The following is a 27,684-nucleotide window of genomic DNA, read 5'->3' as shown; positions in this document are numbered from 1 at the left end:
CACTTGTTTAACTATTTATCTAATCTAAGTTGAGCAGGTTCAAACTTGTTTAGCTGTAAACAAAATCAGCTGAACCAGTTTGCACCAGTGCAACTTGAATTTAACACTATCTCAAAGTTTTTAGTGAAAAATTTCAGGTGTATCCTATTCACCCTCCCTCTAGGCTACTTTCAACATATCCTTGTGATACGGGCACTGGGCGTCGAGGATATCATCCAGTGTCCGCTCGCCTCCGCGGGGTGCACCTCGGGCGCGAGAGACGGGTGGTCCAGCGGCGTGGACCTCTTCACGAGGCCTCTTCTCCCAACGCTTGTCTGGTTGCTGGTTCACGTCACGCCGCGGTGCAGACGGAGCAGGCTTCGCTCCCCCGATGAGGTCCTAAGCCCGTTCGTCGGCGGTGATGTAGAGGTCCGCTTCCCGGAACAGCTGCTCGGAGGTGGTCGACGCCTTTTGCAGTATGGCTCAGACGAAGGCCGAGTCATTGGATCCCCAGTAGAAATCCTCAATCACTGCTACCCCAGTGACCTCGGGGATGTGATTTCTCATGGTCTGAAACCTCTTGAGGTACGACCGAAGTGTTTCACCCCCGGCGCCTGATGGATTTGAGGTCCCACGGCTGCGCCGGCTTGTCGGAGAGGGACTGAAAGTTGGCGATGAAGCACCAACTGAAATCATTTCAATCGTCGATGCAGTGTCGCGGTAGGTGTCATAGCCATTGCAATGCATCTTGCCCGAGGACGATGGGCAAGTACGCAGTCATTACATCTTCAATTGCTACAGCGGCCCAGGCAGTGGTTGTATAGACGGCTAACCAGCCTCCCGGGTCCTGCTTAGGCTCGTATTTGTTGACGTTGGAGACCTTGAAGTTTGGGGCCACTGGATGGCCCTGAGACGCAGAGTAAGCGCAGATACTCCACACATATCCTCCTGTTGACGATTGTTGTGCCCGTCTCAGGGAGGGGAGTTGCAGATGTGCTGTCTCGACCGTCCTCGGGTTGTGCCACCAGTTGAAGCCGTTGCCGACTCAACTCTGGTGGCATGACTTCATGCCGGAACGCCATGGTCCCGATCGTACTCCTCTCGGCGTCGTATCTCATTCTCATGTCGTCGTTCGCGGGAAGCGTTGATGGAGCTCCACGCATCTCGCCGACTGTTGATGGCGTGTCGCAGATCGCTCGGGGGATGAGCGAGGGGTAGAAGATGATTAGCCGCCCGAGTGAGCAGCCGCCGATAGCCTTCAACATCTGGGGTCTAGGGAAGACCATCAGCTATCTGAGCTAACACTCCTCCGACTTCACTCGGTGTGTTCATTGCACGAGCGAAGTTAGGGTTCAGGTTTCGCGCGAAGAAAGGGTTCATTGCACTAGCGAAGTCAGGGTGACGAATTTCTTTCCATCCTTCTTTGAGGGCGAAGGCACCGGAAGAGCAGCTTGACGGGCCTCTATCCCTCTTGCTTCTTTTTTCCTCGTAATCCGTGTCCACTCTTCTGTGGACAAGGTGGACAACAGGGTTCTTCGGGTAAATGAATTCCTGGCTCTTGACTTGCAGGAGGTAGTCTTCGCCCGGGGCGTTGGAGGTTGCGCTATCTGCTGCCTTGTTTCGGCTTTCTCGGAGATTTTTAGGGAAGGTTTCTTTTCTGGTGGATCCGCTATGCGGTGTAGAATTCCTTTCTCGTCTGCTACAGACGAGATGGTTCCGAAGCAGAATACAGATCCAGGGTGGAGAGCAATCTTGCATTGGAAGGTGACAGCCATTGAGCTAGCTTGGATCAACGACACACCCCGTACCTAGCGCGCCAGCTGTCGGTGTTTGGAGCCTGACCGCGCACCCGGGGTTACCCCTCGAAGTGCTTTTGGGTAGGATGGTGTTGCTGATTGTAGCTCAATGGTTCGTGCGAGACGCACGAGAGACAGTAGACAGTTTTCTGCAGGTTCGGGACGCTTTGAGAGGCGTAATACCCTACTTCCTAGTGTGGATCTTTATGTGGTGGGTTACAGGGGAATTCTCCAGTATGGAGAAGGCTAAAGAACTGAGTAGATGACTGATGAATTGACTTTTTTCGATGGGGTTCCCCCTAGGCCTTATATATCCGACCGTGGGGCACTACATGCATGTATGATAACGATGTATACCTAAGTAATAGTGAACCGACTAAACTTATCTTCCTACAATCTTGCCGACTTATTCTCATTTGGTTTCTATGTCCAAGCTGGTCACGCGGGAGAATCAGATCAGAGCTATGGATAACGCTCAAACCCCACGAGCCACCTTAGCCCGTGTTCACTCATTCCCTGCGTCGGCCCATTCTGCCAGCAGTTCTCCCCTGGCCCACGAAGGGATGGTCTTACGAAACAATAGGCCTAAGGCCTTTCGCGAGGCCTTCTAGCCTTCTTGTGGACCTAGGGGATATCTGTCCCCCACAACGCATGAGTGAGAACAAAGTGCGCACAAAAGACCCGTGTTGGTCTATGGGGACAATATATGATCCTAGAGAGCTACCAGAAGTAAGTATCGTCGGTCCGGGAATGAACACGGGTTACAAGTGGTATTAGAGCCGAGCCTCGTGGTTTCACGGGCGTGTGTGGGTTAGGGGTTTGGGTATACATGGTGCATGGCGCATGTGGGCCCAGAGTGGTCAGATGGCATGGCATATGACGACACCAGACACACAGACGTGGCTAAGAGAGAAGGTTCCTGGATTGGGTTGACTCACGAGGACGTCGGTCTTCTAACTAAGAGGGGAGGTTCCTGCATTGGGTTGCCGACGAGGACGTCGATCTTCTAACTAAGAGGGGAGGTTCCTGGATTGGGTTGACCGACGAGGACGTCGGTCTTCTTAGAGGGTGGATTGTGATATCCTAGCCCTAGTGGATGGTGATATCTTAGCCCAAGGCTTAATAGAATTAATAGTGTACTCATACAAACAAGGTGCATCTTCTTTTTTGGAAGCCTATCTCGAAAGACCCTCCAAGTTAAGTGTGCTTGGCTTGGATCAATATGGGATGGGTGACCCGATCAGGAAGTTTTCTCGGGTGCGCATGAGTGAGAACAAAGTGCGCACAAAAGACCCATGTTGGTCTGTGGGGACAATATATGATCCTAGAGAGCTACCAGAAGTAAGTATCGTCGGTTCGAGAGTGGTGAGAGCACCTAGAGTGGGGGTGAATAGGTGATCCTATAAAAATAGCTTAACAAAATAAACTTGGACTAATATTGGATTAGTGAAAACCAAGTTCGAGAGAGAAGTGCTAGCGGAGTAAACTTCTTCACTTAATTGCTCTTCACAAAGTAAGTATTAAACTTGGAGCAATTATGTAAGTGAAGTGAATAGAGGTAGAGAGAATCGCACAAGAATGAAGACAAGTGACACAACGATTTTATCTTGTGGTTCGACCAAGTAGAATACTTGTATACTTCCATGTTGTGGCGTCCCAACGGACGAGGGTTGCACTCAACCCCTTTCAAGTGATCCAAAGATCAACTTAAATACCACGGTTCTCTTTATCTCAAGTATATCCCTTTGTGTGGAATCTCCACACTTTGGAGTCTCTCACGCCTTACACAAAATGATTTCGAGTGAGTACAAAAGTCAGGAGGGAAAAGCAACACACACAAGAGCGAGAGTTGGAGCACCAACATGCACACAAGACAAGAATGAGCACACGAAAGCAGCACAACAGAGTTACAAATCAGAAAAGTGCTCGAAACTCTTTCATAGTGAACCGGATGCGTGAATGCGAAGTCTCGGTGTCTTAAGATGTTCAAGAGGTGCTTTGTGTCCTGTTCCATGCGTCTAGGGGTCCCTTTTATAGCCCCAAGGCAGCTAGGAGTCGTCGGAGCTCCATTTGGAAGGCCATAGTTGCCTTCTGCCCGTGGGCGCACCAGACAGTCCGGTGCACCACCGGACATTGAACAGTTCGCGATTTCCTTCCTTTTCTAGCAAAGCAGACCGTTGCAGCCACGACGCTCGTGGCACACCAGACAGTCCGATGTGACCTTCCGACCATTGATGAAGTCCACATGTCGCCTGCTGATTGCGCTGCCGACCATTGGTGTGGGCACGACTGGCTCACCAGACAGTCCCGTGCAAACCAGACAGTCCGGTGAATTATAGCCGTGACGCGCTGAGTTTTTCCCGAGAGCGGCCTATTTGCCGGCGGAGCCAGCCTGAGCACTGGACAGTCCGGTGCACCTCAGGCTGGTGCAAGTCTAGCTGGACTCAGCCAAACTTCTCCAACCAATTTCTCTCATTTTGACATGGTTCCTAGCACTTAGTACAATAATGTTAGTACCAAAAACAATTTACAAAGGCTAGAATCATACCTTGATTTTCCATTTGCATCTCTTTGACACTTAGCACAAAATAATATGTGTTGGGCATCTAGTCACCAAAACATTTATAGAAATGGTCCAAGGGCACGTTTCCCTTTTAATCTCCCCCTTTTTGTGATTTATGCCAACACATTAAAAGCAACTCAAAATGCAACAACATTTTCAAAGATAAGCTAAAGAGTGCAAATTTTAAGACCAGTACATCTCATATAGGATTTGGCATATTTGGATCACTTTTGCCATGATTTGGTTTATTTTCTCAAAACAAATTTGTTTTCCTTGTTTTGGCAAATCAAGAGATTGTTCAAGAGTAATTTTGATCAAGTGCTAAAAACTCCCCCTTTTTCCCATATTGAAATTTCTCCCACACAAGAGAACAATTTTTGCAATAAGAGGGTTTTGATCAAACACCAAGAATCTAACACTAAAATTTTGAAATTCACAAGTGGTTGACTGATCCAGTTGCTTTGGCCTTAATTTCTCCCCCTTTGACAATAATCACCAAAACATGAGAACTATTTGGCCCTTTAACCCCATTGCCTCACACAAATGTCAAATAAGATCAAAGGCAATGAGAAAACACGATTAGGAACTTGGGACAAGATACATTGATACCGGAATGGAGTGGAAGCCCTTTCTTTGTCAAAGTTCATCTTTTCCCTTTCAATTCAACTTTGAGACTATATCAAAAGTACTCAAGCAAACACGTTATTCTCGAAAGATCAAGTTGAAGTACATCCTCCCCCTAAACATGTGCATGATGTGCATAGAGACTTATGAGGTATGAGGATGACTTGTACAACTTGAGCACCAAAAATAAGCAAGTAAAGACATTAATGCTTAAAGTAACATGATCAAAGGCATAAAACACATGTATGATGTAGATTAATCCAAGTTCCATGATTCTAAGATATTTAGCTCACTACGCAGCCTGCAAAACCTTTTCTCATCTAAAGGCTTGGTGAAGATATCGGCTAGCTGATTCTCGGTGCTAGTATGATAAATATCGATATCCCCCTTTGCTGGTGGTCTCTCAAAAAGTGACGCTAGATGTCTATGTGCTTAGTGTGGGTATGTTCAACAGGATTATCCACTAAGCGGGTTGCACTCTCATTATCACATATGAGTGGGACTTTGCTCAGATTGTAGCCAAAGTCCCGGAGGGTTTGCCTCATCCAAAGCAGTTGCGCGCAACACTGTCCTGTGGCAACATACTCGGCCTTAGCGGTGGATAGGGTAACAAATGTTTATTTCTTAGAGCTCCAGGACACCAGGAACCTTCCCAGAAACTGACAAGTTTCTAATGTGCTCTTCCTATCAACCTTGCACCTGGCATAGTCGGAGTCTGAATATCAGATTAAGTCAAAGGTAGACCCCTTTGGACACCAGATCTCGAAGCAAGGCGTAATATAGAAGAATTCGCTTAACGACCGCAATATGACATTCCTTGGGGTCGGATTGAAATCTAGCACATATGCATATATCCGGTCTACTAGCACAAAGATAAAGTAAAGAACCTATCATAGACCAGTATGCCTTTTGATCAACGAACTTACCTCCTTTGTTGGGGTCCAAGAGTCCGTCCATTGCATCCTTCATCCCAAACCTCTTGAGTAAGTCTTGAGTGTATTTTGTTTGATAGATGAAAGTTCCTTTCTTGAGTTGCTTCACTTGGAATCCAAAGAAGTAGTTCAACTCGCCCATCATAGACATCTCGAATTTCTGCATCATCACTAGGGGTGGATAACGAGCCAGCTCAGCTCGGCTCGTTAAGTTAACAAGCCACAGAGTCAGCTCGGCTCGGCTCGTTTAGCTCGCGAGTCAGAGCAGAAAAAATAATATATATATAATTAATTTTTAGTTAATTTCAAACTAATTTAACAATAGAAAATAGTAATTATACTCATAGTTTCACAAACCACGTCAATGTAACATAAAATTAGCACAATTCATCACTCATCAATTCACATACATGTTCATCAGTTTAACCCACAATTATATTTGCATAGACCAAATTAACACATAAACATAGTTCATTAATCATTAGTTTAACTCATAGGTCATAGACACCTCACATATATATAACATGTCCATCAATTATTGTGTAAATAATATGCATATAGTTTCGTTTTGCTGGAATGTGGTAGCTCATTTAGCTCGTGAGCTGACTCATTAACGAACCGAGCTAGGATGTCAGTTTAGCTCGTGAAAAATTCAAACGAGCCGATCCGAGCCGAACTGACCATGAACCGAGCGAGCCAACGAGCCACGAGCATTTCGTCCAGCCCTAATCATCACCCTGCTAAACTCCTCACAATACTTTTGATTAGTAGAACCAAATATTATGTGATCGGCATATATTTGGCATACAAACAAATCACCATTACAAGCCTTAGTAAAGAGAGTAGGATCAACTTTTCCAACCTTGAAAGCGTTAGAGATAATAAAATCTTTAAGGCATTCATACCATGCTTTTGGGGCTTGCTTAAGTCCATAGAGCGCCTTAGAGAGCTTGTAGACATGGTCGGGATACTTGTCAGCCTCGAAGCCAGGGGTTGTTACACATATACTTCCTCCTTAATTGGTCCATTGAGAAAGGCGCTCTTCACGTCAATTTGAAACAACTTAAACAAGTGGTGAGCAGCATAGGCCATTAATTCAGTAAATCTGGATTTTATAAATGCTAACCATTTAGCTAGTCCTGTATCCCAAATTAAAGTTTACTAGTCGGCTGCCCGTGTGTTGCGACAGCTTACAACAATACTCACGTAAACTATCCACCAAAAAAATCTCAATATTTTTTATTGATTGTCTCCGCTCTCCGTATAATTTGATTTGACTAACTGATGTTATTGTTTATTCCATCCAATATGTCTTGCCAAAACCAATAAAGTGAGCGATTAGAAGAGAGGTCACAACGACTGACTGAACGAACAGAGATTATAGAATGACATAATTCCACCATACAGAGACCAAATAAGAGAAAGTTTGTGAGCTCAAGTTTCTAAAATAAGTCACATGAACTCAAACTTATAAAAAAGATTAGATCAAAATATGGAGTGGTTGCTAAAGTCAGGCATCAATAAAACCAACCGGTTACCCGTGCGTTGCGACGGCTCATAACAATACCCACATAAATTATCCACCAAAAAGATTTTAAGTTTTTTATTGGTTGTCTCCACTTTTCGTATAATATTTTTTATGAACACACGATTACCATTGGCAACAAATCTGAGACTCTCATTTCTCGCCTCCCCCATTTCCAAGGTTTCGTAGAGCAGGAGAGGAAGGGAAGTGGCGGGCATACCTGTTCGTCGCTGGGAGAAGGAAACGACGAAGACCTGGGCATCTGGAGGCGACATAGGTAGTATACCGTTAGATATATAGGGAGAGAGCACGCAAGCGGAGAAAGAAGCCCATCCGGAGCAGCTCCAAACAAATAATATTTAAAACCAATAAATAATCTTTCATTTTACTGTTAGCGTGACAAATCATTGTTGCTCAATCCAGTTCAGCAACCTCAAACACCATAAAGTCCATTGCGCCAATGTGGTCTCAGAAACGACCTAATGCTTGCAAGAGCCAAGAACGTCGTGCCGTGCTTGGGCTGTAGCCTCGGCCCGTAGTGCTGGCCCAGCCCAACGCGATTATATTTTTTTATTTAAAAAAAAAACGTATATACATATATACAATTTACATTCAATATTAAAAAAATATGAGCATCATGTTCTACTGGTTAGACAACTTCATCCAGTGTCTCCCGCCCTTTTTTCCATAACACCTTCTGACCGTTTTTAATATTTTACGCTGATTTAATCAAATGAGCCGACGGACTAATGGGCTAGCAGGGCGACATGACGTGCCTAGACCAGAGTTGTGGCCCACGGGCGTCTGGTCCATGGCGGGCCGCCGTTTGGCCATCTATGGCCCTGTTTGGCACAGCTTATTTTCAGCTTCTTCACAAATTTAAGCTGAAGTCCTGCCAAACAGGCAGCTTCTGCAGCAGCTTATCAGTTCAGCTGCTTCTCAAAATGAACTAAAAGCAGCCAACAAGCAGAAGCTGCTTTTTACCAGCTTATCAGATAAGCTGCTTTTTCAACAAGCAGCAGCTGTCCCAAACAGGGCCTATATGTGGAGGTGTGTTTTGGGACGTGGAGGTTGGTTGCGTGGACCGAACGGACGTGCAACAAGTTAATTTAAAATAACTGTGAAGAGTTATTTGTAAAAAGATGACGCAGAATAACCGTTGAAACTGATGCTTTAAATATAGTATTAAAATTTATTTAAGAAAATCAATGAGGTACCATACTTGATAAATGTGTTTTTATATATAAGTCTAGATTCACTATTATTTATTTAAACAGACATAAAAAACTAAGATATAAAACTAATACTGTTTTAAATAGAAGCAGTATTTTTAAAGTAAAATCAATTTTTTTTGTTGAATCAAGCTGTTCAAACAATGCCCTAAACCGCCGCCTAGCCACTGCCCTCCGTGCCGTCCTTGACTGACCGCTGAAGCCGTGAAGCGTGATGCAAACAAAGCAAACCATACCCGTATCGCCGTCCTACCCGCCAGTGACTCAGCTGAGCCTGCAGCCCAGCTGCCCGTTCCAACTCCTTTCCAAATCCGCCGCAACGCGAAGCAAACGACGCCTGAACGGTCCCAAAACCCACACCGCCACACGGCCACGCCCAGTTCTCCCCTCTCTCGCTGCGCATCGACGACGGCGAGGGCGCCATGATCGTGCGCACGTACAGGCGTAGATCCCGTTCCATCTCCGAAGGCGGGGGCGGGGTCTCGTCCTCGCAGGAGGCGTTCGACTTCGATGCCGACGTCGACGTGCTGGGATCGTCGGCCTCGCAGCCGCTCCCGCCATCGCAGGAATCCTCCTCGATGTGGGATTTCGACGAGGACCCGCCTCCGTCCCCGCCGCGGCCCGGGAAGGAGGGGAGGCGAAGCGGGCGGGGCGGAGCCAGAAGAGGAGGAGGGTTGGAGCTCGCGGAAGCTCCCGCGATGGCGCCGACGGTGACGCTGATGGAGGCGGAGGAGTACGGAGAGATGATGGAGAGCGTGGACGACGTCACGTTCGCGCTCGACGGGCTCCGCCCCGCCGCGCAGAAGCGGACGCGGCGGGCCAGCCTGCTCGCGCTGCTCGGGATCTGCGACTCCGCCGAGCGCCGCCGCGTGCTTCGGTCCCAAGGGTGAGTGCATCAAAGGCGCCCCTTTTCCCTTGTGCTCAGCCAAGAACATCAATTAGGTTCTTGTTTATATTTATTGGCAATCTTGACCGGAAATCGAGAAGAGTGATGGTTTTCTTGTGCGATTAGGGTTTCTTTGACAAAGGAACCACCTTTCTGCCTTTGTACCATGGGTTTCCTTTGTTTGTTTGGTTTTGCAATAGACGGCTAATTCCTTGCCCAAAACAAGTATTGGTGTTATGGTTCAATGATCCCCCGTCTGTTACTTGACACGAACTGTTATTTCTATATTATTGTACAACTGACTATTGATTCCAACAAGCATTAGTGCCACTTCCTTTGGTTTAGAATCTAATTTTGTAAATGTGTTTAAGACGTATGCATATGCATTTGAGTTGCCTGGAACATTGCTAACAGATTGGTATCTTCTTTAGCTTAGAGATTGTATCCTGCATGGTCCCTGAAACAGTAGCATGGTTAGTGATTAGTAGTGCCTTGACATTGGTCTATCTTGTTTGAATTATGTCTGCTCAGCTCAAGCATCATTACAAGTTATCTGAAGTATGATGTTTGGCAGAAATGGAAATTATTGAGGTGTAGCTAAATGTTTCTCCTTAGGCATATACACTTAGTTTGCGATTTCTGTGAATTAGGCGTGTTTCCAGTTGGGATTGAACAATAATGGTTATTGTCTTGTAAACTGAAAGTTTCACTTGAGCTGTAATGTGTCATTGGTTACTCACAGCTATGCCAACACCGATGCTGTACTTCACTTTAAGTTAAAAGACAGTACCTTGGTTAGAATAAGTAAGGTGTGGGGTATCTGTTTTGCTGTCTGAACTGGGCTTCAATTCTTGGAGCAAGGTCAAATGGCAATTCATTTCTCTAAGTCCATAAGAATAGTTAAATTATCATTGAAACCGAGAACTTTTCCAGCTCTAAAGATGTTAGCATGTAACAAACATAGTATTAGATTTGTCACCTTTTTCCATTCTATTACTTATACAAATGCCTTCCTTTTCTTATATCCTGTAGATTGGTACAGCAAATTATCGATGCTATTTTGGTTCTGGACATTGATGATCCTCCCTGCGCTATTGCTGCAGGAGCTCTTTTATTTGTTTTGGCAAGTGATGTGAGTACCTCTTGATCTCAGTTTAGATCCTGCATGCTGTTCTGCATATTGAGTACCACTTATCTCGAAGTTGCCTTCACCTAGATGATTACATGGTGGAGAAAAGCTATTAATTTCCATTATGTTTTCTCTTTTAGCTGCAACCACTTCTTTCGCATTACAATGCCACCTGTTTTCACATTACAAGGCTGACATGTTCTATTAGAAAACCAAACAAGAAACACCATGAGTTTAATCTCAATATTTTTTAATATATAAACTAACTAGAAATTTGTTGGAGGTAAAATCTCAGGCAATGTTGACATTTAACCTTTTTCATTAGTTTAAGTGTTTGACCTAAATGACTATCTCTCGAGGGGAAAAGGCCTTCTGTTTCTGCTGTTATTCAGGAAGCTGCTTATGAAGGTGCCATTTGGTGTAGGGAAGGTGCCAGTGCCCTCCAAGAGCTCCTGGCACGTCAGTTCAACCTTGGAAATTGGTTGTGGTGTTAGTGGTTGGGTGTGGGGTCTGTTGTTTTGGTGGCCTTGAGGATATCATATAGGCGTTCAGGTCATAGCCAACCATTGTACCGGGGGCTCACCTTTCGGTAGTCTTTTATCTTTCTTTCTTAATGACTCACAGATCTCCTGCGTTGTTCTAAAAAAACCACATCCTTTCTTTTCTACTTAATAAAGTTTTTGACTTTTCATTGTCTATGAGATGCAACTTTGTCCATTGGTACAACTTAATGGAGGCATTCGAACGATAACTCTAATGATATTTTTATATAGTGAATCTATGTAACTCTAACCTTACAGGCATACAAATGGTCAACCTTTAGAATTTGATTGATGGCACTAGATTCTGGAACTCAGGTAGTAATACTTCAATACTTGTTCTGCTTATTGTTTCCTTTGTTATTATTCAGGTCCAAGACAATAATTTGCTGTCTTCAGAAACTTGTGTCCATTTCCTCCTCAAATTATTAAACCCTCCGGTGAATGTTGTTGATGCCAAAGCACCATCAATAGGTTCCAAACTTCTTGGAATCAGTAAATTTCAGATGCTTAACGGTTCCAATAAGGATGTGGACTCTTGTTCAGAGGACATACTTTTAAAAGTTGAAGAAATCCTCTTAAGCTGCAAAGAGATCAAACCAGCAGACAGGGATTATAAGAGAACAACAAGGCCGGAACTATGTTCAAAGTGGCTTGCTTTGTTGACAATGGAAAAGGCGTGCTTGTCTGCTGTTGCATTAGAGGGTAAATTCTCCAATCAAAATTTTGGATCATGATTCATTGATTCTTTAGGTCTGATTTTATTAGTCAAAGCAATAAAATCAAATAATAAGATAAGTGATATCTTACAGCATTACATGGATGATTTTCTCTGGTTATTATCTCACTTGTTATTGGTTGTTGTCATGTTTAGAACTTTGAGTATTTTTCTTACCTTTAATTTAATAAACCTAATTTAGTAGCAAGGTTTGCCATCACATCATCAGTCTGAAGTGCTATAACATTTTTACAGATACATCTGACATGGTCTTAGAACTCGGAGGAAATTTCAAAGAAACATTAAGGCAGTTGGGTGGCCTTGATGATATTTTTAATGTCATGGTGAATTGCCATTCAGAATTGGAGGTAAGACCTTATTTGTGTGTATGTATGTTCTCTAACAGTTTATACAAAACTATTAAATTGGCATTATTTGTTATTTTGTTCTGCTATGGTAAAGGATGGTTAACTTTTGAGCCTTGTACAATTCATACTCCAGTATACTTGGAGCTGCAATCTGATGAATATTATTTTGAGCAACATGAAAAACATGTTGCAAGACAAGGATATGTTGCAGTAATTGCTTTGGTTGAAATGTTTTAGATTTCAAATGTACTGTTGGGTTTGTGTTGGCTTTCAACTCTAGCCTACCTCAACTTGCTCGGGACTAAAAGACTTTGTTGTTGTTGTTCATGTACTCTTACTGTGATTACCAATACATTTTGAACTTTGGAGAAATGATGAAGTAATCCTTTGAAAGCCTTGAAATTTGAATTTCCCATCCCATATACTCCCAAGCTGATGATTATTAACAGTCCCATCAAATAGTGTCATCAATGGGGTGTTTGGTTCGAGGAATCACCTTATCCTTGATGGGGTGGTCCATCATCAGGTGATCCTATATGAATTTGGTGGGATGATCCCATTCTCCATACATATACTAATTGTGTGCATATGAGGAATGTGGTGATGATAGATCACCCTATTCCAATACTTAAACCAAGCATTAATTTGAGGTGTGAGATGATGATGGACCACCTCTTTACAAAACCGAATACAACATAGATGTCTTTTTGAGTTTTTGTTCTGTTGAGTATTACAATTTTGTTGATAATTGCCTTTTCTGGATATGCAAGTACCCTAGTACTGACCTTTAGGATTTTCATATTTTTATCCTTAGGGTGCCAATCTGTATATTGCTTGTCCTCATCTTTACATGTCACCTGTTTGACACTTATATGCAATAGTAATATATGTTCATGCTAAGTGACTGCAATAACAGTCTGTCTCTGGCGTCGAACCTTGTTTATTAGAAACTTGTAAAGGATGCCTCCACTACGGTTGTGGAGGGAAAAGAAGGTGCTCCTCTACAAAGCACCACACTCCTCTTGAAATGTTTGAAAATTTTGGAGAATGCCACATTTCTAAGTGACAACAACAAGGTAACCTTCAGTATCTTGTTTGCTCGATTTGCTTCTTTTTCACTGCTTTCTATGTTGTTTTTGTCCTCTCTGCTATAATGGCGTCGCCATATCTGCTGCTAAGTGTGACCTGTTTTAATTTACAAGGCATTCTAATCTCATTTTGTTCCTTCCAGACCCATTTGCTCAGCATGAGTCGAAAATTGAGCCCTAAATGCCGCTCACTTTCTTTTGTTGGTGTCATTCTCAACATTGTTGAGTTACTATCAGGTAATCACATACTAGTTTAATATTACTACCGAATACTTCAATGTAAAGCTTGAAAACCCCCCTTTCGGAATCTGATTGTTATTCTTGTTGCTGCAGCTCTCTCTCTCCTTCAGAAACCTTCCACTGTTTCAAGAAAAGCAGATCCAAAAAATACTAAAGTTTGCAACGGGGCCTGCTCTGGTAATAAAATGACTTCATTTTATAGTTGTATTACGAGTCTGAATACGATGATCACCCTTGTATATTTCTATTTCAAATTCAATCCATCTAACTAGGGTTGATGCCAAAACTTCCATTACTTCTCACTTTTTTTTCATTAAATCGTGCCATTATTCTCCTGACCAATATATATTTCAAGATCTCTGTAGTTGTACCATCTGGTGTTAGGAATACTATCTGGGCCACCACCAACTCTTCTGTTATCTTTCTGATCTAATGTGAAGACCTGATACTTGTTCCAGTTTGACATAGTTACATTTTGAATGTTGCATTGTGCAGCAGACAGTAGAGGTTTGAGCTTATTGAATCATCATTGCAAGTGCAATAACTCAAAGAAAAAGAGCATTTTACTGAACCGAAGGTGCCAGTATTGTTCATCCACCAAATCAGAAGCTTCTCATGTTACCCTCTCTTCTAGTAGTGATGTCAGTCAGTCAGAAAGGATACTCAATTGCTCATCTTTTTCAAGCAATGGGACATCAAGTGGTTCATTTGGAGTGAAACATATTAATGGTGCTAGTTTGAAGCTCAATGTAAGAATGGATCGTTCTAAAGCTTATCCAGTCAGAGGCTCAACTGGTTGGATTTCTATGAAAGCACAAACTTCTGATTGGAACTCCAGAGAAATGGCAAAAAAGCGGCGCCTATCTGAAAATGTACGCACTGATTTGAGTAATGGTGGTGATGATCCATTTGCATTTGATGATATTGATCAAGAACCTTCAAATTGGGATCTATTTGGTCCAAAAAGGAAATCACCACAGAAGCGAGCGAAAAGAACTAATGGAGAAGTGTTGGATGATTGTGGAACTGCATTAATGGGAAGTCCTAAATTATGTCAACCTGAAGATATTTATCAGTCAGTTGCAACTTCTGGTTCTAAGGTTGTAGATGAGTCCAATCTTTTGGAGGATTGCCTTTTGGCGTCAGTTAAGGTAATGGATCATGTTTCCTTTTGATCTTACTCGTCTTGGTTTATGTCTGTAACTCTTGTTGCCTGGCATCTTTAAATCTTGATAAGAAGTTGTGGAAGCTGTATATCCTTCAGATGGTCGCCAATTGTTGTGATTTTTCTACAAAAAATTCCAGATATTGGTGCTTCTATATTTCTATTCCATGTGTCAATTTATATACACACCCACCATAAGAACATTCATTCCTTCTATTCACAATATCAACGTTAACGATTTCTGATGGATGCTAAATTTTTTTGCCAGGATTATGCTTGAGCAGTGGGTGAGCTTTATGCAAAATTAAAACTCTACAAGTTTTAAACTTACTTGCTACTTCTACTTTGCTAATCATTGTGAAAGTTTTGATCAGCTAGCTTTACCAAACAAACATCTTTTGCAGCAGGCCAGTGACATATTATTGAGGGACTACTTGTTTTTATTACATTTGCAATGAGATGTATCTAACATCTTCCATTGTTTTTGTGACAGGTTCTTATGAACTTGGCAAATGACAACCCGTCTGGTTGCGAACAGATCGCGTCATGTGGCGGACTTAATAACATGGCCTCCTTGATCATTAAACATTTCCCCTCATTTGATTTCTCCATGAACAGTAACAATCAAATGAATGAAAGTGTGTCCTCTGGTGATCCGTTGTCTTCCCAGAACAGCAAGTCACCCCAAATCAAAACTAAGCAGTTGCGGGACTATGAACTTGATTTTCTAGTTGCCATATTGGGATTGCTTGTGAACCTTGTGGAGAAGGATAGCCTTAATAGGTAGGACTCCCTTGCCTCCATTTGCTCCATTCATGTAAATATTACTGGTATGCCAGTTTCTTAGATCTGGAAAGTTGCTATACATCTTCTAGTCAATGCCTGTAATTCTGACTATACCTGGCTGGCTGGCTACAGGGTACGACTTGCGAATGCTCGTGTTTCTGTTAATCTATCTCAAAATCCAGATAGCAAAGAGGTACAGAGGGATGTCATACCCCTGCTCTGTTCAATATTCTTAGCGAGTCAAGGTACCGGGGAAACTGCTGAAGCTATATCACCGGTAATTATAATCATCATGTTTTCATATTTTACAACATAACAAAGCGAGACCATGGTCACCTTCCTGCTTGCTTCGAAATAGAAATTTCAACACCTGTCAGATGGCAATTCTAACTGATGGGCATGGTGTAATGTTACCAATGACACGCTGCCCTTATCTTGGCTATATATATGGAAATTGGAAAATATGTAGTTGTAGTGTAAACCACATCTTAGGTGGAAACATGGAAACCTACTCAAAACTCATACGTGGAACTTGGCACATTCATAATGCAACCACGAACCATGGATGTACTTTGTCCTAAAGGTTTGGATGCAAACTCATTTTTAAAAACAATTCATCAAAAAATAAAAAAAATAGGTGTGCACTAGAATACAAAATCCAGCAGTTTTTTTATATGAACCATACATTTAATATCTCTGTCCTATTTCAAACAACACCATGTCATGTGGTTCCTCTTTTATTACGAGGCAGTGTTTTGTTTTGTCTCATTTTTCCTTGCTTTGTGTGCCCTCTCATACAAGTTGCAATTTCTTCATTTAATCACCATCATTTCTGAGAAGGATTAGGCAAGCCTAGAGGGTGTGTGTGTGTGTTTAAAAAGGCCTCTTAAAACAAACTTAATGCAACAGTTAAAAACAGATGCGGTATTGACACACAACAAAATAGCTCGTATATAATTCAAAATCTACCCAAGAAAATTTGTATTTGAGTGATTTACTAAGGTTCCTGGGGTAGTGTTGAGCCCAATTCACCACTTGAACGATATCAAAAGCTTAAGCATAAGTATATATACTAGGAGCAAACCCTAAACTAATCACAACACAAGTAGAATCCAATACAATTGCAAGAACAAAAGAGACGAGTGATTGTCTTGTAGTTCAGCTCGCCACTAAGGCTTTCCTACCTCCACATGTTTGGAGGCTAATCCCTCTAGGAATCTCTCAAAGGGAATCAATGGAGAGCTGATGGAATAAGTCTTGTGGTTCTTTTGTGGTTCTTTGTGGTCCTCTGCATGTGATAGTACAACATCTTAGACTAGCATCTTAGAGGACATCTTTTAGAACATCATCTTATACTAGCATCTTAGCATATGCTTGGCTGCCTTGGCTAGCTATAAGTATGTAACTCCAATCCCTCAGGTTGGCATGTCATTGTGTGAGAAATAAATCAGAAAATTGCACTAACTCCTAGTGTCATTCTCTCGATTAGAGTGAGAGTTCCGCTACTTACAAGAGTTTGGGAGCCTTCAATGGAGTGAGGAAGCGTTATCTGAAGGTTGGTGAGAGTGAAATGCTCGAGATTGTCATTGGGGAGAAGAGAAGTGGGTATAAATACTCAGCTTTCAATTGATCGTCAAATCACAACAGTACCGTGGAACATGCGGCAGTGCCGCGCAAGCCAGCAACACAAAGGTGGATTGTTTCTTTGGATGGCTTGGCTTGAGGAAATGTGTTTTTCGGAATTTAGTTGAGCACTTGGTTACATATGTATCGCTACGGGTGCACTTGGTTACATAGCTTGATATAGCTTCAAGCCTCGCCATGGGTGCATATGTCTCATCGAGGTCTGGACTCTTAACTTGTGTGAAGCCTTGAACAACTAATCTTGCCTTGTTTCTTGTTATCACACCATTTCCATCTTGTTTAATGCGGAAGACCCATTTGGTTCCAATGATATTGCTCTTAGATCGTTCTACCAATGACCATACTCGATCTCTTTCAAAGTTGTTGATTTTTTCTTACATGGCTATCCTCCAATCTAGATCACCCAAGGCATGTTTTATCTTAAGAGGCTTCAAAGAGGAAACAAATGAGTTGTTACCCCCTTTTTGAAGACTCCTAGGGAATATTTTGAATTATATTTTGCCTCCTGTAGAATACACCTCCTGTAGAATATTTTGCCTCAATTTTGGGTGTTAGGTAAGATCTTGGTGTTCTGCTGGTTCTTCATCTTTTTGCTCAAATCTTGGTTGTAGGCTATGGTCACGGATTGGACTGTCCACCTCAGTTCTCTATTGAGAGTCGATACTTTCGCTTGGTGATGCGACACTTCTGTAGGTGATCGTAGCACTGCTGCATCTGCTGTTACTGGTTGCTGTGGATCAGCTGTGACTAGAGGTGTCTTCTCTTCAGTGGCATGGACTTCTTGTGGTCTTATATCACCAATCGTGAACTGCTTGATTGCTTCACAAGGTGGTTCCTCATTGCTTACAATGTTTGAATCATCTTCCTCCACTTGAGAGACGTTAGATTCATCAAACATCACATCTACGATAATTTCAACTTTATTGGTGGCCTTGTTGAAAACACGGTAGGCGTGCTCGTTCGATCCATAACCAAGAAGGAAACCTTCATCAACTTTGGGTGCAAATTTAGAGGATTTGGGTTTGTTGAAGTATGAAGCACTTGTATCCAAACAATCTAAAGTAAGACAACTTTTGTTTGTTACCGGTTAGAAGCTCATATGAAGTTCTCTTCAAGATCTTATGTAGATAGAGCCCATTGATAACGTGGGAAGCGGTCTTAACGGCTTTAGCCCAAAAGATACCTTAAGGCTTATACTTTTTTCCCCTCGAACGCACAGGAGAGCTGCACATCATTAAATTAAGAGGAGAAAAGTCCAGAAAAGGATCGAAGTACAAGCCCAAAAGAGCTGAAAACAAAAGGAAAAGAAAATAATAAAGAAGAAACCTGCCCTGCAACAGAGCTACAATGCTTCAGCCACCTCATGTGCTAAAGCCACGACAGGAACACCAGAAGAGGCAAACAGCAGTAAAGCATGCAGGCCTAAAAACAAACCGAAAACAAAAAGACCAGAACTAATTTGACTCAGCCGCCCACAGAGCTTCAGCCAGCCCTAGACTGCCAAGGTGCTTAGCCCCAGCCATGACCCAGCAACCTAACTCATTTAGGAAACATTGCTGCACCATGGGAATAGAAGGAGCCTCCGCCTCAAAAATAGCCCTATTTCTCTGCAACCAAAGGCACTAGGCTCCAAGGATGACATCACAATTAAAACCTTTCCTTTTTTCCTTGGTGATTTTGCCACTAATATCCCGGCACCAGTCAAAGGATGGGGCATCAGGACTGGGTGTCAGGCGCCCCAAGCCAAATGGGGAAAGGATACTGAATCAAAACTGACGAGCAAAAACACAAGAGATTAAGATGTGTTGCACTATTTCTTGGACTTGGTCACATAAGGGCAAGCAACCGGGTGAGGTAGACCTCTCGACTGTAGCCTGTCAGCAGTCCAGCATTTGCCCCTAATAGCCACCCAATAAGAAAAACTTGCATGGGGGGGGACAAGTCTTCCACAACCTCTTCCAAGGTTCAAAGGTAATGGCACCTGTGAAGAGTTATAACAGGATTTAGAAGAGTAGAGGCCTCATGCCTCCAGGAATGACGATCTTCCTCATCCTTCAAAACAACCTCATTGACCACGTTCCACAGGAGGCACTGCTGTAACCCAGCAAAGGAAAGAGGCGATTTAATATCTCGCACCCAGGAACTGTTTTGAAGAGCTTGAGCCACCGTCCTAGAACCCGCAATTTTCTTATCAATCTTCTCAAAAAAACATCTGGAGCAACCTCAGAAACAGCACACCCCTCCAACCAGCGATCTGACCAAAACAGGGTGCTTGCACCATTTCCGACAGACGAAACCACTGAGATGGCAAAGAACTTTCTGACCTGCGGGTGAATGGGAAGGTCCAGGTCCCTCCAAGGCCTGCTGGCATCAGTCTTCTGCAGCCAAACCCACCTTGCCTGCAGCGCTAATCCCTGAAATTGCAGATTTGGTATACCCAGCCCTCCTAGGAAAAGGGGCCTAGTAACAATGTCCCAAGACACCAGACAACTGCCACCATTCACTTCCTTTCTCCCCTTCCAAAGGAAGCCCCTTCTAACCCTGTCAATCGCCTTGATCACCCATTTCGGGACACTCATGGCGATAAGGAGGTAAACAGGAATGGCAGATAGCACAAAACGAACCAAAGCAGTTCTGCTCGCCAAGTTAAGAAGGGAGGCCTTCCAGTAAGGTAAACGATCAGCTTTCTTTTCAACCCAAACCATTAGAGTACTCTTCGATAGCTTCTTGTTGGATATGGGCAGCCCCTAAGTAGGTGCATGGAAAGGTTGTTGAAGGGCATTGCAGTAAGGAACCACTTTCCTGAACCGCCTGATCATTACAAGCAATAGGGATAAAACAACTCTTTTGCATGTTGGCAACCAACCCCGAGGCCTCCCCAAAACAGTCAAGAATAACCTTACTACACCTCAATTCAAAATCCTGTGGCTTAATAAGTAAAACCACATCATCAACGTATACTGAAATTCTTGACTTGATTTTATCATTGTCAAGACTCTGCAGCAGCCTGCACCTCATCAAGCATTGTTCTTGCCATGTCAATAAGAGTCCGATTCTTCCTCTCCGCCACACCATTTTGTTGAGGGGTGTATGGAGTTGAGAACTCATGTTTGATGCTCTCTTCAAGGTATCTTTCCGCATAGGTGTTACAGAGTTTGGTGTCCTTGTCACGTCTCACCTTCTTGATTGGAAGCCTGAATTATTTTTTGTGCTCTTGCAACAAAGATTTTCACCTTTTCTTGTACTTCACCTTTGTCATGCACAAAGAACACCCAAGTGAAACAAGAATAGTCATCAACAATATGAAGACCATGTTTGTAACCACCAATGCTTAGGTATGAGATCGGTCCAAAGAAATCCACATGAATGAGCTCTTATGGCTTCTTGGTGGAGACGATGTTGTTTCGTGGATGAGGTACTACTACTTGTTTTTCGGCTTGACAACAGTACATCCTATCTTTCTCAAAACGAACGAACATTTGATAGTCCAATAATGCGATCTTTTAGAAATGTGGCCAAATTTCTCATCCCAACATAAGCTAGCCGACCATGACATAACCATCCCTTTGCTAGAGATTTTGTCACTCAATAAGTCTCAATTTTGTTTTAGTTTTGTTGGAGTCAACTAAGTAAAGCTTGCTCTTCATCGATTCATAAAAACAGTACAGGAATCCTCCTTTCTAGAGAGGTCACACCCTTATTCGTAAATAGAGAATTGTAACCATCTCACAAAAATGTGAAATGTAACTCAACGAATCAACATGTAGAACATTTGTAATTGCATGTTCAAGGGTTATAACAACTTTACCAAGACCAATGACTTCCCCTTTTGAGTTGTCTCCAAAGACAATATTCTTATTTGAATGATGATGCATAGGGGAGGTTGATGCGAACAGATTTCTATCTCTGGTCATATGATTTGTACATACACTATCAAGCACTCAAGTACCCAACTCGACCCACCGAAGGAGTATGCCTTTCAATCTCCTTTCTCATAGCTTCCATATTAGCAAGGTTAGTGGCACAACAAACATTCATATCAAGATTATAACATCTACCACAATCTTTACTAGTGGATGGATTGGAAACCCCATTTACCTTAGAAGGAAGTGAAGTGCTATCCCAATGAATGCTATATTGCTCTTCAAGTTCTTTGTTTCTTTCATCAATAACACAATACTTTTCTTGAAGATCATTTTGTGCTTTCTTTAGGTTAGCATGTAGTTCTTGCTATTTGGCCAAAACTTTGTGCAAGGTGTCCACTTCACTTCTCTCTAATGCAAGAGTCTGCTTGCAAGCAACATGAAAATTCTCTTGCTTAGTGTTTCCTCTCTAGAAGTAAGCTTGGTTTGAGTGCTTTCTAGTTCTTCCATTAGCTTAGCTATGAAGTTAGATCCTTTATCCACATTTTTAGTCATTTCTTCAATCTCTTCATCACTAGATTCGTCACTAGATTCATCACTAGATTCACTACTTATGGTCATTAGGGGAAGAACGTTTAGATTTGTATTTGTATTGTAGATTTTCACTCTTTGCCATAAGACTAATGTGAGGGGAGTCATCATCATTGGACAAGTTGTTGAAGAGCCTTGGTATAGAGGATGACTTGTGAATAGCCACAATTGTAACCTTCTCATCCTCATCACCTGAGCTATCTCTAGTTGAATCTCATTCTTGTCCAATGTGAGCCTCTCCCATGGTTTTTGTTTTTGTTTTTGTACCCACTCTTTCCATTCTTTGGACCATGGTAGGAGACATCAACATCAGTCTACTTGATGACTCTTCACATGGAGCCTTCTTCTCTTCTTTTCTTCTTCTTTTCTCTTCTTTCTTTCTTCTCTTTTCTTGTGAATAGGCCTGATAAGACCAACTTAATGCAGTAGTTAGAAACGGACGCGACACTGTTGCACTTGCGCATGGAACTACCGCGTCGTGTCAGTTCTCAGTTTTGGGTACCACTGCAACACTGTCGAAAACCAGAGTAGGTCATGTATACATTTCAAAATTTACCCAAGAAAATTTGGATTGAGTGATTTATTGAGATTCCTAGTGTTGAACTTAATTCACCACTTGAACATGTCGGAAGGTTAAACACAAGTAGATCAGGAGCACACCTTAAACCAACCACAACATAAGTAGAATACAACACAATTGCAACAACACAAAAGACAAGTGATTTATCCTGTAGCTCGGCTCGCCACTAAGGCTTGCTTACCTCCACGTTGTTGAGGAAACTAACGAGGCTTGGATTTCAAGAACCCTATCCTCTTCTCAAGTCAAGAGTGCAAGTCTCTTAATCGAGAATTCTTACTAGATGTTGGGAGAGATTACAAATTTTTTCAGAATACCCATAAGAGCTTGGTTGCTTGGACATGAGACACCTAGCTGGCTGGGAGCCCTTGATCGAAGAGTAACAAACACAATCCACTAGTTTGAGCGCGAACCAAAATCTTAGTTTGAACTTTGAACAGCTCTCAACAAAGTTTGGAGGATAATCTCTCAAGGAATCTCAAAGTGAATCAATGGAGGGCTTGAGAGCCTTCAATGAAGTGAGGAAGAGCTGTTTGAACTTTGAAGGTTGGTGAGAACGAAATGATCAAGATCGTCGCAGCAGTGCCACACAAGCTAACAACAGAAGTGTAGAGTGTTTCTTTGGTTGGCTTGGCTTGAAGTGTATTTTTGGGGTTGAGTTGAGCACTTGGTTACACATTTAAGTTTGTGTATTGCATCCCATTTATTCTATACTCAAATTCAAAATATAAAAAGAATTTAAATCATCATTTTGTGTTCATCACCATACATCTTGTAAATGGGGGCTTTGCAAAGTCATAACACATCCTCGTACTTTTATCACCTGCTTTGTTAACTCGATAAAACCCACATAAGGGCTTGATTGCACTTGCAATTTCTCTCTGCTATTCCAATATAATCAGAGTATCAGTTGACAGTTATGTAGATGGAGCACCAGGAACATAATTATATATGTTTACTTATAGACACTAAAGATTGCCAAAATGTCTGAATTAAATTAGCACCTTTTAGTTCTGGGTTGGCAATGCAATTACAGCTTTTCTGTATTTTATATTTCTACATGCTACCTAGAAACGTATAACTGTGTTCTGCATATCGTATGACTCTCATGAGCCATTTATTTGATGTTTGTTTCTAATTCTCAGGATGATGAAGAATCTCTGTTGCAAGGAGAACGCGAAGCTGAAATGATGATTGTGGAGGCCTATGCAGCTCTTGTGCTCGCCTTTCTTTCAACGGAAAGGTTCATAGTGCCTTATTTCATAATCTTTTCTTAATTAGTTATAATTTTAATGTGAGCCCCACCCCACTGCCGTCAGCTTATGAACTGATGTTTGCTGCCACAGTATGAAGGTTCGAGGAGCCATTTCTAGTTGCCTTCCGGACAACAACTTGAAAGTTCTTGTACCAGTGCTAGAGAAATTTGTGGTATGTTTCCATAATTTCTGAATGTACTGTCTCAAGCAACGTTCGAGAGAGATACATGAACTACCATTTTTCTGGGAGCCAGTAATTTGTCATGTCCATAGATGCTAATCCCTATTCTTTATGTACGTTGTATATATTTGTTCGTTTTCTGGCATGTTTACTACGTCTACATAGTATGCGACTGCTCTAGATTAAAAAATGTCTTGGTTGTTTTCCCGATCTTCCTTCCCGCGACAACCTTATAGCTAGTTTTGCTCGTAATTTACCTGACCATCTTGGTCTCCTGCAGTCATTTCATCTGCAGCTCAACATGATGACAAGGGAAACGCATTCAGCTGTGACTGAAGTCATCGAAAGATGTCGGCTATCATAGAAGTGGGAAGAGGCGCCCTGTACAGATTAGCTGACCTCTTTGCAGCCGAAGCACACACAGGTGTTGCTCATCACCTGGCCAGGGCGCAACAAATGGATGCCAGAGGCTGGCCTGCAGTGGGCTTTGGGAGCTAACAGTGATTTTATTCTTTCTTTTGTCCCTAGTTTCTTGTTCTCCGCATCCCCCGAAATCACATGTTTCATTGTCGTAGGAATAGTCCGTATTATGAATGTACAATAACAACATAGGCCGTAGGGGGAATGTAGTTGTGCTGTTTCAGTTCCTGGGCTGTCTGCCTTTCAGGTTGTATGCTCGTGTCACATGGAATCAGTGACCGCATGCCTAAATCTGAGTTAAGATTGTATATCACATAATAGCCGTGCAATTCAACTATGTAGCCCTATGTACAGAGGCGCCATATATTGAAGCATCTTCTGGTTGCAAAAAACATGAATGTTGTATAAATAGTGTAACTGAAGGTATACAAATCTTCCAGGCAGTTCCTTGGTGCTATATAATGCACGGCTTAGTGGCGTAGCTAGGATTTTTCTCATGAGGTATGTCGTAAGAATTTTTTCATAAAAAAATAGTATAATTCATAATAATTTGGTGTATAATTCAGCACATAAAAATAAGAATAGTACATGAAATTATAGATTTAGCATTTAAGTTCATAAATACGTACATATCAGTTTTTTTCTTGGGCCTTGGTCGACTGGTGGGTCGTAAGGTATGCCACGGCCCACCTCACATCACACTAAAAGATATCGCTTCAGGATGTCTTCAACTATTCACCCTATCTAGCTTTTTCTATACATTATAATTTAGTTACTTGATATTTTTTTTATCAGTTTTGAAGTTTGAGAAATCATAGACTATTCGTACTATTATAATATACATTGTTATTAGGTTATGGTACTTAAAAACATTAATATCACAAAGAAATAGAATAATTAAAGAGTAGAGGGAGATTAGAGGTTTCCATATTTACGGGGGAGCAGACTCTCCATCACATCGGGTGAGGCTTGGGGTGTTGTTGGAGCCATTTCTCACCTAAAGGATAATGAAGATGGGGTGGGGCGTTTCTACGGTGGAGGCTTAAATATGGCTTAAGATTGTCTCTAACAACAACTGTAGTGTTTTGTTTGATAAATGTAGTGGATGGAGAACTACTCTACGCCTCAAGCAGCACGCGCTAAAGCCTCCTCTATCTTAGTGGACGACACTGACGTCCCCTGAATGTGGCGGATGTTCTCCATCCGCTAAAGCCGAGTCTGCTACTCGCTCCCGCGCTCGCATAGGAATACATCGATGGAGGAGCGGGCGATGATGCCGACTGGTTTCATGTTCCTGCATGTGAGATCTATGAAGCTATTTGATTGGAATGGGATGGATTGGATTCGTTCCGGGTACAATTGATTCCGCCGACGTTTCTAAATTTCTTCAATTTTTCTTTGATATAGGTTGAGCTATTCTGCTCATTTTTTTATTTCTTCAAAATTTTCCTCTGTAGTGTTTTGGATCCAGTTTTTTGGTTGTTCACTTTCCAAATGAGTGGAGGGGGGGGGGGGGGTTGCGTTTAACACCTGGTAAGGGAGATAAAGAGAAAAAAGCAGTTTATTTTATAACCATGAAAACATCTAGTTCTCTAGTTTGGTTTTGGTGATTAAAGATAATGTTAGGTTGTTGTAAATTAATGTGTGTTTTGAGGAGACAATGAAAGTCAGGTCATGATAGTTGTGATTTGTTGAGTGTTGGGCATATATGGATTTTGTGTCTCCATTGATGATATTTTTTTGTTTTCAAAGGATGAGCTAGAGGATTAAAAATCGGTTAGTTCTAAGGCCCCTTTTAGTAGGGCTTATAGAAGGCGGCTAGTTCTAAGGCCCTTTTAGTAGGGCTTCTCGGAGGTGGCTTTGCTCTGACTTCATTATTATTTACAGAAATCATACTAAGATTGTTTTTTAAAATAATATTGCCTTAAAGCACTTCTTTCATTTTTGTTACAATGATAAAAACAAAAATAATGGCTCCGCTAGCTTTGGCTTGCGTATATTTTGTAAAGAGCCCTCCCACCATTTGTATATGTTCTCCACACGAATCTTGCTTCTGTTTCAATGTCTTGTCCCCCCATACAGATGAATCCACTGAGATGATGAGAGGGGCATAGCGTGCCGATCAATGTAGAGGTGGTCGATGAAGGGAAGGCAATGGCCGACCAAGGGCTCGCAACAACTAGCCATGGGCACGCGACAGTCAGTGCAGGCTACGGAGCCTCGGGGCAAGCGAGACTGGCTATAGGCTCGCTGTGACTGACTTAGGGTAGGTCGCCATCGGCCAAGCACTCAAGGTGGCTGGCGGATCCAGCATCACCGAGTGTGTTGTGGCTTTCCACGAGCTCGTTGTGGCTGAGTTACGGCAGTCCACGACTGGCCAAGCGTGGCGGCTGGCACGGGCCATGGAGTTGGTGGGTCGAGCGATGGAGTGGGCGGGCTCAACAACATATTAAGACATTCTAGAGAGACAATAGAGAGTTTCATGAGGTCCTACATTGTGTGGTGGCTATGTGTAAGGACTATATCAGACCTAATGATCTAAATTCTTCACAATACATAGTAGAATTTCTAATGATCGAAGAATGATGCATAATTTTAAAGATTGAATTGGAACCCTTGATGGATCCCACAATAATGTGACACCTCAACGAGAAGATGTTATTAGATACATTGGTAGAGGTGGCAAAGCAACTCAAAATATTCTATCTATTATCGATTTTGGTAGTGATTTACGCATGCTTTTATAGGGCAACTTTGGTCAATGCATGACACCAATATGCTCTTTCATGCATTAATTAATGATATAGATAGTTTTCCACACCCACCTACGTGTATATTAGAATATTATGGGACTTATTAATATTTCTACTAAAAACTACCACTTATTATCATGTTGTTATTATGATTCGTAGAAAAATAATATTAGGTTGATGCAGGATATCCAAATCATCTTGAATACTTGTAAGGGTCCAAGGTACCATGTACCCAATTAGAGGAGAGGACCGACTCAAAATGGTGAGCAAGAGCATTTTAACAATGTGCATTGAAGTACATAATGTTGTGAAGCGTGCATTTGGAGTATGGAAAATGAAGTGGATAATTCTTCTTAAAATACCCTCTTACAAAATGGAAGTGCAAAAGATGGGTATTGCAGGTACCATGTGCTTGTATAACTACATTCATGAGAACCATGCTTTAGATAAGGATTTGTGATGTGTGATCAGAATCCCGATTATGTGCCAAATGTTCTAGAAAGATATGCAAGCTGCTAGCCTTCTCAAATTCATCAAATACATCAACTACACAATCCAATAATTGACCATGGATAGATTTCAAGATGATATTGCTAAGACAATCTTTCTTTCTAGATCATCGTGACTTTTATGTATATATGTCTGTCTACAATGGTTGTTGCGTATTTTTCCTTACTACTCTTGTACTCACATCATTTGTATTCATATTCACATTTGAGATTGGCGCAATTAATCATGAGTATATAAAAATGTAACTAGACATGGTTTCTTTTGAAAAAGTAGCCTAGAAACCATTTTGCCAAATATTTTTAATGGCTTTGGCTCCTCC

The 27,684-nt window shown here is 42.1% G+C and overlaps 1 protein-coding gene across 2 annotated transcripts; it reads left to right on the top strand.

Moving 5' to 3' along the window:
- The first annotated feature begins 8,902 nt into the window (after positions 1–8,902).
- LOC103643407 (uncharacterized) lies at positions 8,903–24,496 on the top strand. 2 transcript variants are annotated; one of them, XM_008666580.4, is made up of 13 exons: positions 8,903–9,537; positions 10,570–10,669; positions 11,577–11,910; positions 12,179–12,291; positions 13,239–13,367; positions 13,523–13,616; positions 13,713–13,796; positions 14,115–14,770; positions 15,278–15,567; positions 15,703–15,847; positions 23,391–23,488; positions 23,592–23,673; positions 23,963–24,496. In XM_008666580.4, exons 1-13 carry the CDS (start codon positions 9,074–9,076, stop codon positions 24,044–24,046), a joined length of 2,673 nt encoding a protein of 890 aa, XP_008664802.1. In that variant the 5' UTR covers positions 8,903–9,073; the 3' UTR covers positions 24,047–24,496. The 2 variants fall into 2 exon arrangements, with proteins under 2 accessions (XP_008664802.1, XP_008664803.1); XM_008666581.4 differs by having other exon boundaries at positions 8,905–9,537; positions 14,118–14,770; positions 23,963–24,494.
- Positions 24,497–27,684: the final 3,188 nt, after the last annotated feature.

The sequence above is a fragment of the Zea mays genome, chromosome 1 (assembly GCF_902167145.1).
Source record: "Zea mays cultivar B73 chromosome 1, Zm-B73-REFERENCE-NAM-5.0, whole genome shotgun sequence".
Classification (NCBI taxonomy): domain Eukaryota; kingdom Viridiplantae; phylum Streptophyta; class Magnoliopsida; order Poales; family Poaceae; genus Zea; species Zea mays.
Note: the sequence above shows the minus strand (reverse complement) of the source record. Positions and strands in the feature narration are given on the sequence as shown.